At 48.0% G+C, this 18017-nt stretch overlaps 1 protein-coding gene across 2 annotated transcripts in view; it reads right to left on the bottom strand.

Moving 5' to 3' along the window:
• The window catches only part of CCDC85C (coiled-coil domain containing 85C), a 116087-nt gene that overhangs the window by 4079 nt on the left and 93991 nt on the right, over positions 1-18017 (bottom strand). For both annotated transcript variants that reach the window (XM_040600169.1, XM_040600170.1), the window contains 2 exons: positions 9169-9264; positions 1333-1431 (listed from right to left, as the gene is read on the bottom strand). In XM_040600169.1, the coding sequence (XP_040456103.1) occupies positions 1333-1431; positions 9169-9264 (195 nt within the window). The remainder of the gene's footprint in view (positions 1-1332; positions 1432-9168; positions 9265-18017) is intronic.

Raw genomic sequence — 18017 nt, 5'->3', positions numbered from 1 at the left:
ATGGTAGGTCAACCGTGGCATGCTTACAGAAAAGATGTTACTATGAACAGAAAAGAAAATGAAAAAGATAATGATTAAAAAAATTGCATATATATATATATGACTTTCTAAAAACATATATTTTATCATTCCAGGGCCACTGGAGTAAGGAAGAGTATTTTTTTAAAAATAAGACACTTCAAAGTACTTTATAGATGCCCTGAATCTACATAAATTGGATAGTTAAAGAAAAAACAGCTGATGATAGACAAACAGAAATGAGTCCATTTGGGAGGATGAAATTTTGCCTTTCTCCCTGCTTGGCTACAAGGCAACGTGGCATTAAGCAGATAAAATATCCTAGTTGGGAAGCCCTCGTTTACTCTGGTCTTGGCTTTTCTCATAGGGATCCAGCAGCCAAAGTGAAATGCCTCAGCCCTTGCCAAGGATGCTTGCAGTGATTAGCTCTGCAAGATGCACTTGCGTTCCGTACATTCTCTTTTTAGGGTTGGGGTGATTTTCAGAATTTAAATGGAGGGTTAGGCTCCTCTCTGCTGGTGTGAGGCACTAAATGATGCTGCTTGGGTGACCTGCAATGTGGACTTCCAAAACAAAGGCTCCAAAAGCATCCTCCGCCCTGCTGTGGGCACTGTGGTTGCTGTCAGACAGCACATCCCTGACTGAAGGCGATGTGCAGCTTGAGCTGTGTTCTAGCAGAGATGCCAAACTCTTTGTTGAAAGCCAAAGCATGGCCAAGGTGCTCTGAAGTTGGAGGCAGTGCCACGGCATCATACACCGCAGAGCAGAGGCCTGGTACAAATGCTCACCATACAGGATGCGGCAAGCTCAGTTAAGTGTGGTTGCCCAACACGTTAGCAGTGCTAATAGCACCCCACACATCATGATGCTGTTCAGAGGCTTCAGTCAAGAGGATTCTTCCTCTAACTTCGTCTTATGGTTTAGGCCCAAACCCATTCAAGCTGTAATGCATGAATGAAAATGGCAATTAATTGCTCCTCAGCCCAAACTGGGTCCCTAAGGTGGAGTCAGCTACTAACAGGACTGTCCCAGCCAGGGAGAGCCCCCTGCACAGCTCTCAGTCAGCAGACTAGCTACTCCACACCCTTGAAGGCAGCAAAGTGGGAAGTATCTGCTGAGCAAAGGCTGCTCCATGCCATGAATGAGGCACTCGGGTTGCTGATACCCAAAGCAGCAGACAGCAGAGCCTCCACTCTTCTTTTGCCTGTGGATCTCACATGAAGCAGGGCTTGTACACAGCAGACCCCTGCTCTTCCATACTTCTAACAAAAGACCACAAAAGAAACCCCTAGGGTTGCCGAGAGGCGTTCTTACATTGCACATTTCACGAACAATCGCCTTCTCCTTTTCACTCAGGTCTTCTTCATAGTTGTCTTGCATTTGCCTGTCCAAATTTTCATGGACCTCAAGGACCTACAAAAAACAACATTACAAAAGCATTATGCTCCTCAAATAATTGAGTGTCCCTAACAACATCATTAGCCAGTATTTAAATTGGCATGATTCACAAAGCCTCGAGATAAGCAAAGACAAGCATGACACCCTCGGTCGGTCGGTCGGTCGGTCGGGGCACCTCCTTCCTCCCCTCTCCCTGGCAACGGCATGCCTGCCCCGCCACCTGCACCGTGGCTGCCACCACAGCCCTGGGGGACCACATGGTAATTGGCAGTGAGTTGCCTGCGCCCACAAACGCACCTCTTCCAGGAAGGCTGCTGGCAACTCCACCTTGCAGGCAGCCCCCCCAAGGCAGCCCCCCAGAAACTCGTGCCCCCTCCCTTCCCCTCTTTCACAGGAGCAGAGCTTTTCCATTCCCTTCTACTAATCCAAGTCATGGGACAACTGCGGTGAGCCCAGGCCAGCAGCTTTTAGGTGTAACAGGGTTGTAGCGATCAGAGAAAGAGGCAAACAGGGGTTCGCACCCCCAAAAAGCAGAGCTTTTACCCACTGTGCAGCTTAAGCGTATGGTTGCGAATCAGCCAGGAACTTTCCGATCTTAAACAGACGCGGCCGATTTCACTCACTTTTTGCCTGGAAGCTGTTTTTATCCCATTTAGTTTCTCAAGGGACTCCCTTGGAGGCCCACGATGACAGTGAGCAAGAGACAGGCTGTTAGCATAGAGCCCTGGGACCCAGAGATCCCAGTTTGATTCCCAGCTCTTACCCACTCCCTCTCTGACCTGGCTGCACCCGGCTGCAAAGGGGATGGGAATGGGGCAGGGAAAATCCCAGTATTGCCTCCCAGATCCCTGCCTGCTGACTGCAGTCCTCTGAAGGCGCTGTCCCCACTGAGTGCCAGCGTCGACGTGAATCTGGGTCACCCTCTCCTTGCGCCACAGACGCCCTCTGAAGACGGAGATAATCACCTCGACACCCTGAGCTTTACTTTAATCTCCACCAGCAGCATTTCCAACCACAGCACATGCCCCATAAAAGCAAAAGGGACAGGTGGCCCTTGGCCAGGGCTGGCGCACACGCGTGTCCCCGGGACGCGCCCTGGCACTGCAGCCGCTGCAGGGTAACACTTACCAGCTGCTCAGTGAGCTCAGTTGTGCAAGCACTGATGAATACAGGCTGTACCCACCCAGTGCTGGTGCCAGACCTGCCTGGTCCTCCACAGGCAGCTCCGTTTTGCTGTCTGTCCTCTCAGGTACCTCAGGCCCGGGTACCTGCCTGCAGCAGCCTCTGGAGGAGTGAGGCATCGCCTTTCCTTTCCCTCCCTCTCATGACTACAAGGCTTTTTCCATCATATTAACAGGAGGAAAGCACTGCAAAAAATGAGAGACGTGGCTCTGAAAGCGTAGGTGTAGTCTGAAAGTGAGCAGGAAAAGGATTTGAGACTCTCCAATCAGGCTCTGCTCTACAGCTTGGAAGGCATCTCCAGCAGGCACTCCTGGATCTGGGAAGAACCAGGTTTCCTTTCAGAGACAGGGAGGTTACAGCTCCAGCACTGACACTCCAGACCTGACACGTACAGTGCCGCTCATGTTCGTGAGCCCCCTGGATGCCCCTCAGCCTGGTGCTGAGGCTCAGGCTGCCACACCTGCAGATTTGCCTTGGGAAGACAAATAAATGCGCTGTGAAAGCAGCTCAGGACGCTGCAAACAACAGTGGAAACATCCTGCCTGTGACTTTTTTCTTAGATTTCAGGTTGACAACATTTGAAAATGGAAAAAAAACCTGATTTCTAACCTCTTTCTTTGAAACAGCACTTCCAGACATGTTCCCCAAGCACTGATCCCAGGCCACATATGGCTGGTAAGATGCAGCACTTCTACGTGGCTGCCGTGTCCCATCATGTGCTGCCCACACCCCACACCCCTGTAGCAGCCGGGAGGCAGCCCCGGCCCCCCAAGTCCCGCCTGGGGCATGCACCATCCTGGCCACCCCTGCAGAGCACCTGCAGAGCTGGCTGCAGCCGGGTGGTCCCTCAGTCACAGTGGTGAGGCTGCCTGGGGGTAAAACACAGCGTGCACAGAAATCCCCCTCCATCACATCCCCATGCACTCAGACAGCTCCTCCGGACAGGCACGTTGCACAGGTCAGGCATATCACAGCGCAGCAATGCCTCCAGATTTTGCTGCTGCATCTGTGCTGACCTACATACCTCACCCAGGGCTTTGCCACCGATGAGCAAGGTGGTCAGCTCAGTGGGGGGGGTTCAAAGCTCCTGGAAGTCTCCCAACACCATCAAATAGCATGTGGTCTTACTCACTGCAATCCATCCACACACACATAAAGCTGTACTCGTATGCATAAATGTTCCTGCGCCTCCTAGGGAAGTACGGAGCTAGATGCAGTGCAGGGGTGGGTTTCACCCTTTGCCGAGGTATACACCACCGGCTGCTCCACAAAATGGGATGCCAGGATAGATTATCCCCTGGTCTGCCTCAGCACAGCAATCCCCCAAATAGGTCATCCTCCTAGGGCCCTTAACCTACTTGGGACCAATCTTTGCACAAATAAGAATTATCCACATCCTTTCTAAGAGGAGAGGAAGGGCAAGAGCAATGCAAAAAGCATGTACATGCTGACCAAGACAGCATCTATTTTTTTGCTAAAGAGGAAGGAATTAATTATTGATCCAGCTGGACTTAGACATCGAACTTGCTTGTCTGGAGTCAGTATGCCTCCGATGCTCGGCTGCAAAGGCAGCAGCCTGCAGGATCGCATCCCTGTGCAGGGCGCTAGGGCTGCCTGGCTGGCAGCTACGCGCCGGCTGTGTCGACAGGGCAAGTGTCAAGGACAACCATGGCTTAGATTAGTTACAGACCACATCAGCTCCAGCCTCTGCTTCCACCAGCCATCAATCTTGCAGGCACAAGAGTCTCAGTGGCCAAAAATAAACTGTTTTTCTACAACTCGCACTTAAACTAAAACCACATTCCCTAGTCCGTGAGGTGTGAAAGGGTGGCACAGCCTATTTCTTTCAGTGGAAATATCTTTTAATGGCGTAAACCAGGTAGAGCTGGAGCTGAAAGCTGATCAGATGGAAGTTATGGCTGTACTTAATTTCTGAATGACTCAGGACTCATTTACCCTCAAGACCATCCTGCTCCCCAGGCCCACACCATGTCTGGGTAGGCACTTTCTAAAGATGCGTTAACATTTTGGGTAGGAAAAAAAGATTGAGGGTGATAAAACTCAACAGCCCAGCCTGGAAAAGTATGCTGGAATACACTCTGAAGAGTGAAATCACCTCCTGAAGAAAGACAGGAAGGCCTTTTAGTGCTGACCCAGCCACAGCCACTCCCAGATCCCGCCAGGCGCCTCCTCAGCTGTTTAGAAGGACCAGGTTAATGTTCCTCCAATTACACCGCTGCAGACTACAGACATGCCTTTGCATAAATTGTCTATGGCTCAGCTAAAGCTCAAGGACTGTGAGTTCAGTGTGGACCTAAGAACCTGGGGTATATCCTCCCACGATTTCTGCCACATCCTAACCCAGAAGCCTACAGAAAACAAAGTGTACCCCAGGCTCGAAGCAGCTCACACCATCCCCTCCTTTTTGCTCTTCATCAAGCTGCACTGATAGCACTTGGCCCTTTGCACCATCGCTACGTGATCTCCCTGGGCCAAACACCAGCTGGCAGGGGCAGCCTGCTCTGCTCGAGCACAGAGGCACATCCCCCCCAGGAGGATGGGGCTGGACCAGGTAACACTGCTCTTCTGCCTGGAGATGCCACCTCCTCAAGGAAACCTGCACCTCGCCCTCAATGAGCATGCTGGCTCGTCTGGCTTTCTCCCTACCGACATATAAACCGAGGAACACCTTGAGCATAGTTAATTGTCCTTCGTGACTGCACTGACATCTGTGACCAAGGCAGTATCACCCCAGTCACCCAGCCCATCATACCCACTTCCCTTCTGACTTGCTGTACTGGCCCCACATGACCATGCAACGCATATTTAGAAAAACAAAGGAAAAAAATCCCACCAAAGAGTCCAGATGACTGCAGTAAGCCTTTGGAAGGGGAGCTGGCAGTTGAGGTAAGCGTTTGTACCAGAAAGCACCCTGAGTCTGAGGGACGCTTTCTGAAGGGTGCAAGCCTTACTGATTTTATTGAGTTATAAACCAATTGGACAAAGCACTGGGGAACACGACATCCTACTTCAGCAAAGGAACAGTCCATATGCCCTGTTAGGACTCTCCCCTAGTTTTGGCAGGGCCAAACCCTGCCTTACCCATGATCGGTGGGAGTGACTGATCACCTGCTCTATGGCTCTGTGCACATGGAAGAGGTCCAGGCTGCTGCTGCGAGGGGAGCTGGGTTATAGGTTAAATGTCATGCTCAACATTTGTCTCCTCCTCACCTCTGCACGTCTTTAGCAGGTTTGCTCAGTTCCCAAGAAAAGTGCTTTGATGTTCACTGAGATACTGAGCTGTGGCATATGTACCTTTTATTCTTGTTAGCAAAAACAGCTGTTCGGAGTGCCAACCTGTCATCTTGCTCCTTATTTAGTAGGCGCAAATAAACAAAAACTATTTCTGAAGCAAAAATAAAGAAACCCCCTAAACTTGCTCAAGGAAGAACTTCCTTGCACTAAATGGCAGGCAACACTCCAGCTACGTAGCTAGCGTTCAGCTGCCAGAAAAAGCCAAGGAAAACGCCTAGGGGACATTGCATAGGTGGGTGCAGATGGAGGTGATCCGCAAGCCCTGCAGATCCACGCAGAACGTACTGCCCCTCAGTAACCTTTGCAGGGGCACAGAGCCACCTCACTGCAGCCATACCGCTTCTGGACAGGCTTGCACGCAAGCATCCCGCCAGACGAGCAAAGTCAGCTTCCATCTCTCCTTGCCTTTCCTTGCGGCAAGGAGCTAGCCTGCTACAGCCATAGGGACTTCTTTACACAACCAAGAAGGGCTTTTTCTAGTATCTGATGTGGTATAGCGAAGCGGAAAGTCTTGTTTGTAGGCTGCTCTCCTCTCCTCCTCAAGGGAAGGCCGTGAGCTGTATCACAGGCGGTGAGGGTCTAAGCTCATAGCTGTATCCAGTTTCCCACATGCAGGGGCTGGCACTGGAAAAGCTGCCCAGTTCTGCAGGGTGCAGATAAGATCTACTGCATATGCTACAGCATGCCATGGCCAAAAACCATCACCTTCTACCCAGTTTAAGATCTGTGGCTGGAATCCAACAGCCACAATTTCACTGTGCCACAAGAAGGGAGGAGGAGAGTTGAGACCATGACCAGTTTCCTCAGTCTTTTCTGTTTCCAGCTGATTCTTAGAAATGGGCCACAGGATGGAAAAAGAAACACCTTATCATCCCTCCCTGCCATGCTGACTGACAGAAGACTTTCCTCCCCACTTCAAACGTGAGAATATTTTTAACCCTATGCGTGTGAGCAGGACACATCATGTGAGATCATTTATGCACCATGAGAGATGTGACTGCTATGCCACCTGCCTCCAGCCATGGCACTTTCCAGGGTTTTGAAGACAAACGTACTCCACCAGTCAACTTATGAAATTGCAGAGGAGAATTTCTTCCTAGCAATCAACAAAGTTCTGATGTAGAGGATTAATACTACTACTACTACTATGTGCAAATCACCAGTCATCCAACTTCCTTTCAATTCATCACTGTGCCAGACCTCCCAAACTTAATTTCCAGTTTCCAAGAATCTTCATTAATTTCCCAGTCCTTTCCATAAGCTTATCAAACCACATCTTAAAACCATTTGTTTCTTGCCCTTACTAAGAAATTAAGTTCCGTAACCCCTAAAGCAAATAGAAACCTAATTTCCCCCCAGAATGTGTTCATAACCAATTTATAACTATTTGATCTTGTAACTTAAAAACATTATTAACTCTGGTTAACATTGTCCCTCACCAAATGCAATGAAAAGCAGGAGCAGGAAGGTACAAACCCCACAGTCTGGGAAGAAAAAGCCAACAGCAGTAGTCTGGACTGCATGAGGGCTTGGACAATTAAACACAAGTGAAACTGGATTAGTACAAAGTGGCAGAAAAGCAAAGGTATTTCCTAAGTCTGCAATGTTCTGCAAGGCATCAAGTTTAGCAGACCCATACGCATGTATACAGAGGAGAAATGTCACCCGCAAGTGCAAGGCAGCATAGCACAGGATGGAGCACAACAGCCTTCTGATAGCACAGAACCATTCGCAACAAGCGAAGAAGAAACTTGTCTAGAAAACACAGGACAGGACAAATATATGTAGGCAAGTGAACTGCCACTTGTCTTTTCAGGGCTCCTTTAAGAACTAGTGAAAACTGTACTAAAGGTACTTTTTAATCCTCGATGGTGCTGGACACCCTTCTTTTAGGATCCAATGAGAGTTATACAATCTGGTTGCATAAAGCGTCAAACTGAAAAAACAAGATTTTCAGCTTGAAGGATCTTTTATAATTTGAATTCAAATTTGATCCAAATGGCACTAAACTTGTCTTTCCTTTTGTAATTCCTCACACATCATAAACGCATAGAAGATGAACTACTTGAGAAACAGTGACACTCTACATTCTCCTGGGATCTTGCAGCTGCCCAATGGAACCACCATCCTTGCTACCTGCACTACAGCTTCTCCTGACACTTGTTGGTTTTAGCACCAAGAGACTCTCAGCACTAAAAACCAGTGTTTTTAATTCAGGGAACTTACAGATCAAAGCTATGAGCAACATCTCTGCCGTTTACTTATCTGTCAGATGCAGAAACATATAAAGCACAGAGCTTTGTAAGCACCAGTCTCCAGGTCTAGCACAGTCTAAGCTAAGCTGATGCCACTGCTGGACCTTTTTTTCCAGCTATGACCATGGGGATCTGAGCTCCAGAGTAGTCATCCAGGAATCCTCCTTTGATTTGATGAAAGCTTTTTAACCCTGTACAAACTTTTTCAGCTTCAACAAATCCAAATCTAAAAATCAGTATATTCCAACCAGAGCCTGATTCAGTCAGAGGCTTTCCAGCCATCCCTACGGCACCTTGGAAAGGATTTGTGCTTCTGTGTCCCTTAGATGCTGAGAAGTAACTTGCTTAACAAGTTAAACGTAGCACAGGGTATCACATTTTTCCTGCTAATGAATGGTCGCTGGGACTTGAGAACTGCTGTGAAATCACAGTGCAAATTTTCTCCTTGAACTCAGCTAGCAGTGTCCCATGGTTTTGATTGCCAACGCTCCTCCGGACTTTAATGCCCACTGATGATGCACATATCTAGACGGGTAGATGTCATGGTTTGCTGTGTATTTACATAAAATGAAGTCTTACTCCTTTGAAGACTCCTGCAGGATTTTCAGTAACAAAACATACGTAGGAACTGCAGGTTTTGTGTGCCTTTTAGAAACAACATTTTGGTCACTGATGGCACCCTGGAGACCCAGTTTACACAGGACTGATGAACAGAAAGGGTAACCAACACCTTAAGCATCAGCAGCTTTTGTTGGAGGTTTCCCACCCAAAAAACTAGTCATGACTGATCTTGCTTAACTCTGCAACTATATCAAGCAATGATTACCCATCATGATACAGGTGCTAGTTACTGATAATCTGCCTGAGTACTAACTTTCTAGTTGTTGTATTTCCACAATAAAAGCAAACGCACAGTTCTGCCGCCTTGGTGTTTGTTGAACCACACCGCACTGTACTGCACCACGCTGCAAGGCCGTGCGGGGATCTGCAGCATCCTTACCTTCATAGCATGCACAACCGCCTCTGGTTTCTGACCAACAGGGACATATCCTGCTGCAGGAGAAGATGCAAGATCAGATGTCATGCGAGCTGGTCCCTGTTGAAACAAGAGGAGATACGCTTTAATTCCCTTTGGGCGATTTAAACAAGGAGGAAGAAAACATCCAGAAAATATGAGCGCTAGCTTCTCTCTAATTCAATTCCCTTCAGCCACCTGCAAAGGCAAAAGACACTACCAACTCCTACTCACAAGTCACTTGATCACTCAGTCTAGATGTACTCCAGCAGGAGATTACTCTGGTTTAAAGCTAAATTGATTGAAGAAACATTTTTTGCTCACTTAGAATAACTTTGTACAAGGACAAGATCGAACAGTTCTCACCCTTCTAAGCCAAGGGAGCAATGCAAACAAGATGATTTTCCAGCATAAAGTGGTCATTTCTAAGAAGCTGCATTCATGAAAGAAACAGTTGGCATAACTTCATTGCTTTTCTGGCAACATTTTCACATAGACATCAAGTACCAATCTTCAGCTACAGAGAACATTGTGAAAGCAACCTTAAAACAAGCAGATGTCCAAACCTAATGTTGGCTGGGTTTGTTTCCAAAATGCTGGCCAATCCTCCCGCATGAAGGATCCCATCGGGAAAGATGCCGAAATTACATTTTACAAAAGATTTCTACTGTCCAAACAGCCTTGGAAGCACTTTTCATAGGGCTTTCCTTTTTTAAAGGCATCCGACTTGGATTATAAAAGACACAATATCTTTATTCAGTGAGATGCACCCTGCCTGTCCCTAATATTTTTGCATTGCTTTGTAGCAGTTGGAGGAATCAACAATGAAACCATTGACCAAACTCATATATAGTCTTCGCAGTTTTCAGGAAACACAAAGAATTATTATACTGGGGGCCTCTGAAAGCAAATTAGGATAGCAGAGCGGCATGTAGCACCATCACAGGAATGCTTTCACATACAACACACGAGGCACTCCATTCTCATCTTTTCCACATTTGAAAACACAGCATGTTTTACGCCTCGTCTCATCGCTTTGCCTTCTAAGCCCAGGCCAGCAAGCTAGCTGTGCCAGAAAGCAGGACAAACGGAGGGGCACTCCACCACCTCTCATTCTTCCAAATGTTTTAAGTTGCGGGGGCCCTTCTACTAATAGAAGTGTTCACGTTCATGCATTAAAGAAAAAGATGGGCCAACCCATTAGGCTACAGACAAAAATAGCATGAAAGGCTCCGTGCCTCGGCCACTGGTCTCTGCTTAGCCCATGCCATGACCAACAGCCACTACCTCATAACAGCAACCTTGATGAACTGAGCTGCTGGTGATGCAAAGCCTTCCTTCTGAGACTCCGGCATCTCAGAAAAAGGAAAATTAAACTTAATAACTCCACAATAATTCTCCATGGAGATTTAACAGCCTGCCAAAGCACAGAGACCAAGAGACAGTCACAGCCTGGGCATGGTTCTGGACCTGCTGGCAGAGGGTTACAGCTTGCTGGAGCTGTGGCCACCTGGGGACATGTCCTCAGCCATCTCATCCATAACATTAAGACTGCAAAATGTGTTACCATTTTCTGACAGGACTGGTAAATGCAAGAGTCCTTCCAGAATCAACATCCCACAAAGGTCAAAGACACAAATACATGCATAATTCCTCTGACTTCAGCACGAAAGCTGCCTTCTTTCCATAAATGACAAAGATCATGACAACTGAAAGCAAAATATTCAGGAGTTTGTGGCCATGAATCATACTTGATATGGATCTTCCCTTATGGCCCTCTTTAGAAGTAACAGGAAATACCAAGCAAAAGGTTAACATCCAGTGTTTTTTCTGAGTTGAGAGTAATCTGACAAAGGAAAAGGAATTCTGCTGGATCCTGCCACTGAGCACATTTTCAATACAGTTTTCTGACCAAACTAGAGTAGATCATGAGGTCTCCTGTATGACAGGTAGCTGCAGCTTGTCCTCACAGAACTGAAGTCAGTAATGAACTACAAAGCATTTCCATGATTGTAATCACTCTCAAAATTATTACAGAATACAAATGAAACCAGAATGATAAGAGAGAAATGCTTTCTAAAGGGGCTAATCACAATTAAGTGATCACCATATTGACAGGATAAAAGCAATCTTGCAAGCGTAGCGATGCACTGGATATACCGTATCACACAAAAAAACATTCAAAGGGTCACCTTCCTTCTGGGACAAGTGGCTGAAATTTGGAAAGGGCAAACAGATGCACTGCACCTGAACAGAGGTAAAGAATTTGACTGAAGAGGAGAAAAATAACGTTAAAGAATGAGGGATGCAGCAAAGGAGGTAGACCCAAAACTTGCTGTCAGGAGTCTCAATAACAGATGACTTCATTGCTAAAATAGGCATGATCCTTGGTCCTTAGCTTGGAAGCCAAAACCCCCAACCAACTGAAGCAGATGTCCAAATTGCTGAGTGCAACCACCAGCAGTAGCAAGTGCACCAGACGACCATGCCACTGGCCCAGTATGCCCCAAGCCACAGAGACCTCCCCACCGTGTGAAACTTACTACAAAAGGCCAACCATGCACCTGAAGAAAGTGGGGGAGCAAGCAAAGACCTCACCAACAGACCCGCTCTTTGCAACTGTAGGATGCAACAAGTAAAAATACCCACATTGCTAAGGGTGGTTTAACAGTTCTCACTACACTTCGTGCTTTTTGTGCAGTTGCATCCTTAGAAAAGGCTCTTCCCAGATGCACACGGAGTCAGTTTTATAAAGTGGGGTAGAGGCTTCATTCCCACTGATTTCAGCACGGTTCACAAAAAACACAGCTTCAGCCAAACTCCTATCAGCTCCTGCAATGGAGGCATACACACACAAAGGAGGCCAGAAAAGAGGGGACTGACTGTAGTCAGCAGGGAAAGAAATGACAACATATCCAGCAGGATGCACGGCCAGCCTTTGGAGGATGGAGGAGAGGAAAATGAGCAGAGTTCACCGATAGTGCTAGCTGAAGGGGAGGAAATGGAAGGGATTGGAGATAAGGTCAAGGTTGCTGGACTGGAAAACTGCCAACAGTGGGAAAGAATGGAGGGAACGAGAAGAAAGAGGAGGATGTGCATTTTACCCAGCAGGAAACCAGTTGAGATGAAATGCAGGGGAGGGGGAACCCGAGATAGGAGACAGGAGACTGGAAGAAGGGCAGGAGGGAGGGGGAAACCTCAGGAAGTCAGCATTAAGGTAGTAGCTGAAATCACACAGATGGAGGAGATTCCTCATGCCTAAAATAGGTGCATTTGGAAACTGTGGGTAAGAATTACCAGAGCTGCACTGCAGCAGTCTAACTCAGCTATCCTGAAGACCTCCACCACAGCAGAAACCCATGCCCTTCCTGTTCCCTATAGCTGACATTTTCACAGCCATGGGAACACAACTGATTCAGCACCCTGATGGACAATAATAGCAAGGTTAATCTGGTTACATCCTAAGAAGCAAAAATTGTCCATACAGGCAAAAAGCAATACAGTGTGTTTTGGGGCATGCATCACTCTCAATTTCCTCTCCCTGTCTGGTTTTGTCAAACACACTCTCTGCATTAGACTCATAGTGTTTGGTAGCTCAGAGATGTAGCCACATCCTCAGGCATGTGGCTGAGGTATCACATAATTATATAAATCAATGGTGCTAGAAGACAGCTCAGAAGTCACCAAAAAGAATACCATTATATTTATAGCCAAGTTGATGGGAAAAACCATCTTGATCATTTTTCTAGTTTAATTCTGCTGAGGCTGAACCTCAGCAGAATGAGAAGCTGAGCCATTTTAAAATGCAAAGCTTCTTATTCTTTTTGGCCCCAAACAGCTTTAGAGATGCTCCAGGTTTACAGCAGCAGAGAGAAGACTGGAAGTTAGCTTGTTTAACTCATCACTTATACAGGGAATTTGTAATTCAAAAAGAAAACAACAGTGTATCTGTGTTGTGGTGTCAAATGGTCGGCTGGATAGAATAACACTGCACACCATTTTGTTTCATTCACAGCCACAGTTACGCTGCCAAAATAAAGAGCTGCCTAGCAGTAATATTACCAGCCTCATTAAGGGTGGGAGAGTGGGGGGTTCTAAGTTACGTATCTGATGCATTGGAGTTCCCAAGTACTTGGAGGAAGCACCTTATTTTCCCTATGCACAGGGTTTGTTGACCACCACACCTCTGAGACTCAGAGGTAATTCTCCATTTTCCAAGGTATGTCTTTAAGAAGCAAAAGTCCCACGGAACCAAAGGCTGCGGAGCCATGTGTTGACCCATTTGCTGCTTCCTAGGTTAGCTGGTGCTTTTGCTGCTCTGCAAACCACCGTGGCAGTTCAGAGCATTTGAGACCGCTGCGGCATGGATCTTTGATGAGTTCAGTCCTGGAAAGAACAGGCCTACCTCTGCTGCCATGGTGGCTCTGGGACTGCAGTGTCCCAAGAGGCTCCTGGTGAGGCTCTTTGCATCCCTCAAGGGAGGCAAGTGCCAAGTACCCATGCACCCAGCCTCTCTCCCAGCAGGGAAAACATGACAAGAGCTACTCCTCTGCTGCCTCTGTGCAGACAGCAGCACTGAAGCACCACTGAGCACTCGTCCCTTTCAGCCGTCGCCTGCTCCTCCACTTCAAGCAGATCAGCACTGGATATTTGCTGGTGTCTGCGATGGGAGCAAGGCACTTCTCAGAGCTTGCTGTCCCCACGTAGCATCAGCCCCCTCCCCATCCCGCCAGCCCTACATTGTGCATGCCCAAACCACAAATCCGCCAGGCAACCCCAATTCTGTTTGAGCCTCTCACTGGAGCCTGCAGGGATTGTGGTTCAATCTCCAAGTCTAGCTGTGCCATTAATACAGAGAGGAACTCTGCAGTCCTTCAGACCAGAGCATCCTTGAAGGAATACACCACACATGGGATAAATGCCCCAGTTCTCTATTGCAAAGAATGATGCTTGACTCAGTGACAGCCTCAAATCCAAAAGAGAAAACAAACCAAATCAAACTAGCCTCATTCACTGCCCCGGTCCAGAACCCACAGACAATCAGCAAAGAAACAGCACTGATGTGAGAAAGAAAATCCAAAGGCCACAAATACTGCTAATGATCCTTTTAATCTGACACCAAAAAAACGAAGAGCAGAAGCCTCAACTTGGAGCTGCTGGAGAACATTCGCTGCTCTGTATCAAGCCACCTAACGAGTCCTTGCTGGCTCTACCTGATTGCACGGGATGTGGTCCAGCACAGCCGCTGACAAGCACCACCGTCGATACTCCATTCCTACATGTTTGGAGGAACAAAATTAATAGGACTGTCTGTAATAGGGCATCCTGGGAATCCCTGGTAATGACAGACCTCCACAGAGGCAAAGTAAGGCTTGGAATACGAACATTTCTTAATAACAGTGGGACTGCTTTGGAACCCAAGAAGAAAAGACCCTAACTGGGGATGACAGGTGTCTGCTCTTTTAGAGGTTTTGGGTTGGAAATCTCAAAAAAGAACAAAGAAATTGTGATAAACAATTTCTCCTTGATTCCTCCAGGGATCTGAAAAGGCATGAGGCCTTGGTCCTGCCATCAGTTTTCAATCTCTTTCTACTCAAATATATTCTGTCTTTTAATGACATCCTTTCCTACCTCACCTCCAAGAGAGCTGTTCCTGATCTGCAGAAAGATTGCAAAAGACTACATTTCAAAACCCAGAGGAGAATGTTATGCTGATTTTACTTCACCTAACAGTCATAGCCCAGGCACTGAGGATGCTTCAGACCAACATGGAGCGTGCAAGTAAGCATTAATGCTTCTGAACCTCACATCTTCTCCTTGCCTTCTATTAATTTTCATCTACCATTTCAAAAAACAAGCAGACGTTTAGGATTCAAACTCGATTAAATAAACCACACTTTTCTAATGGCATACCTCAGACAACATTAAAGCTAAATGGAGTGATATCAGACACTGTGAAGTTTTTATTGCCGAGACAGAACAAGGAAAATTACATTATAGGCAGGCATTGCCAGACAACTCACAATAAAATTCCCAGGCACAACTATTTATCTCACAGTGGTTCTGTATGCAGCCTGCTTACCCAGGTTTGAATTATACTTGGGCCCTTCCTTAGCACCCATCATCACCCAGGTGTTTTACATAAATAAAGGTGCCAACACTGCTCCGTAAATTAGGAACACTTAAGGGACACACAGGAGATGGTAACATGCCCACAGCCATGTGGAAAGCTGGTGGCAGAGCTGGGCAGTAACACAGAAAGGTGCTGTGCCTAACTGCAAACCCCAACCCCGGCACGATGGCAGAACGGGGGGCCCAGCATGTTTTGGCTTTGTGAATGGCACTTGTGGCTACAAAGTTTAGAAAGTGCCCAGAGTAGCTCCAGCCAGAGACAGCACTGGGGAGCAGATGGGGAAAATCAGCGGCAAAAACAAGTACCAAGAGCACGGGGCCAATGTAGCACGGGAGGCGAACCCTCAGACCCTCACAGGGAACGCACCAAATCCCCAAAGCACGCTGTCCCTGTCAGAAATGCAGCACATGCAGCACTGAGGGCAAGCACTGGGATCACACAGACAGTTGGTCCATTCAGAGAGATGTTCCTTCACACAGAGATGAGCAGCATCCCCAGGAGATCACCCCCCAAAAAAGTACTCCCATTACCACCAGCCTAAGAAATCCCCTGGGCCCCACAAAGGCAGATCAGACCCCCTCATCATTTTGCATCCCTGGCTACGCTTCCCCTCCTCCACTGCCTTGCAGCTGGAGGGGGGTTAATGGCTGAAACAAAGCCACCGTGCAGTGCAGCGCTGAAGCATGACATGACTCTGGGCTGACATTTCACCCTCCCTTCCTTTGAAGCCTCTTCCCTCCCTGTTGCATCTTCTCATGCCTGTGGCAGCTCTGCCGCTGCCACCACACATGGTGCTTCTGAAGGGATCCAGCTCCTCTCCTGGCCCCACAGGGACAAGGCTGCCTGAAGGCGCCCTGGCAGTAGCCCCAGGAGTTGTCGCCGGCTGCAAGGAGATTTCCCAGAGGCACGAAGAAGCAACTGGCACCGGCTCCTCTGCAAACCACACTGCACAAAGTGCAGCCTTTTCACCACCCTGCTGCAGTGATGCCAGATCTCTCATGCCTGAGTGCAGGACACCCTCACCAGAGCCAAGGAGCACCCAGCTCCCTCACGTGTCCACCAACACGATGATAACATTTGGTTATTGTTATTCCATGCCTGAGTGCAGAAAGCCTGCCAGTGTCCACTTCAAAGCAAACCACTCGCTCCCCTCGGATGTACTTAAATGGCTGCATGGCCCTACATTTCCAAAGTCACAGCGGGCTGCCTTGCAGCTGCGAGTGCTTGACACCCTGTCACCCTGCCACCAGGCAGAGGAGAAGGAACACGTGGGAGATCCCACAGACACACACCAACTCCCCAGCACGACACGGGCCCTGGCCACCAGCAGCAATGAGTGCAAGAGCCATCAGTACTCTGTATTAGCATCTTCCCTATCAAATCAAGGGACTTCATTGCAGATGCTAATCTCCTTTGGCATTACTTAATTTGCTGCCTTTAATCATGGAGAGCAGCTGGTCATGTAAACATTCAAATCCATGACTTAACCACTGGGTCCACACAGGAGCCAAGCAGAGCCCATCTGTACAGCCCAGCCACCACCTCCCGCATCTTCACGGCCTCCGCTGCATTCACAGATATCTACTTAAACAACAAAAAGGGTTTACATGGCCCTTTTGATTAATAAAGAAACAATTTAACTGTTTTATTGCTTTCTGAGCATAAACATCAAGGACACACAACAAAAGAATAGCTCTTCTCCCTGGCAGGCCTGACACAGCTGTACAGGCTCTGCTGGGGCACCAAAGGAAAGGGAGGGTTTCAGAGACTGCCCAAACAGAATAAACAAAGTCAGGACATTGTTTGCAACTGGATCTCATCTACAAACAGGAAGGGTGTCTTTTCTCAGCACCACACCAACAGCTCCAGCCCTGGGAAACTCCTCGGCACATGTAAAGCCAGGGAGAGTGGTCGCTGTTCGGGTCGGTAGCAGTGATGCAGAGCTGGAGCAGGTGAACGCTGTTAAAAAGCCGCACCGACATCTTCAGATGCTCCCCCAGACTGTGACACTATCACCAACATGACATATTCAGAGCAGTTTCAGCCTGTAACTACCTGATGCAAGCAAACAAGAAGTCTGACTGCTACGGACAGAGCGAGCCCGCTGCTGTACTCGTAGAGAAAGTGCACTAACTCCGGCCGACTCACAGGGGCACTATCAGCGTAAGTATTTTGAGAAGTGATAATTCTTTTGATAAAAGGAACGTCAAGCACATTTGATTTCAGAAGGAAACAGTGAGTAATTTTAAGACTTTCCGAGTTTTGAAGCAGACCCGATTTGGGGATGGCCCAAGTGAAAGCCTCTGGGTGGGTGGAAGATGCACACAGATGCAGGAGGATACCTGCGCACATCTGTATTGCCCTTCCAGGTCTCCATTACAGCCTGGCTGCCCTGGCCGTCACTGGGGAAGCAGCCTCCTCCCAGGCCAGGGGCAGAGCAAGGGGCTGCCGTGCCCCTGTCTCTCCCCCAACCCATTGCCAGCCCCACACAAATGCACATGACAAGTGAGCATGACAACCTACAGCAGATCCTCAAAGCAGATGAATTTTTCTCGCTTCCTGCAGTTACCTGTAAGGGTACATTATGGATACTGCCTTTTTAGCTCATCAAATCCCCAAAGTTTGACATTGCCAAACTTTATGCCGGCTGGCTGCCGTGGAGAAAAAAGCCACCCACCGCTCAGAGCCACAGCAATAACTG

This window comes from Falco naumanni, chromosome 7 (assembly GCF_017639655.2).
Source record: "Falco naumanni isolate bFalNau1 chromosome 7, bFalNau1.pat, whole genome shotgun sequence".
Taxonomy (NCBI): domain Eukaryota; kingdom Metazoa; phylum Chordata; class Aves; order Falconiformes; family Falconidae; genus Falco; species Falco naumanni.
Note: the sequence above shows the minus strand (reverse complement) of the source record. Positions and strands in the feature narration are given on the sequence as shown.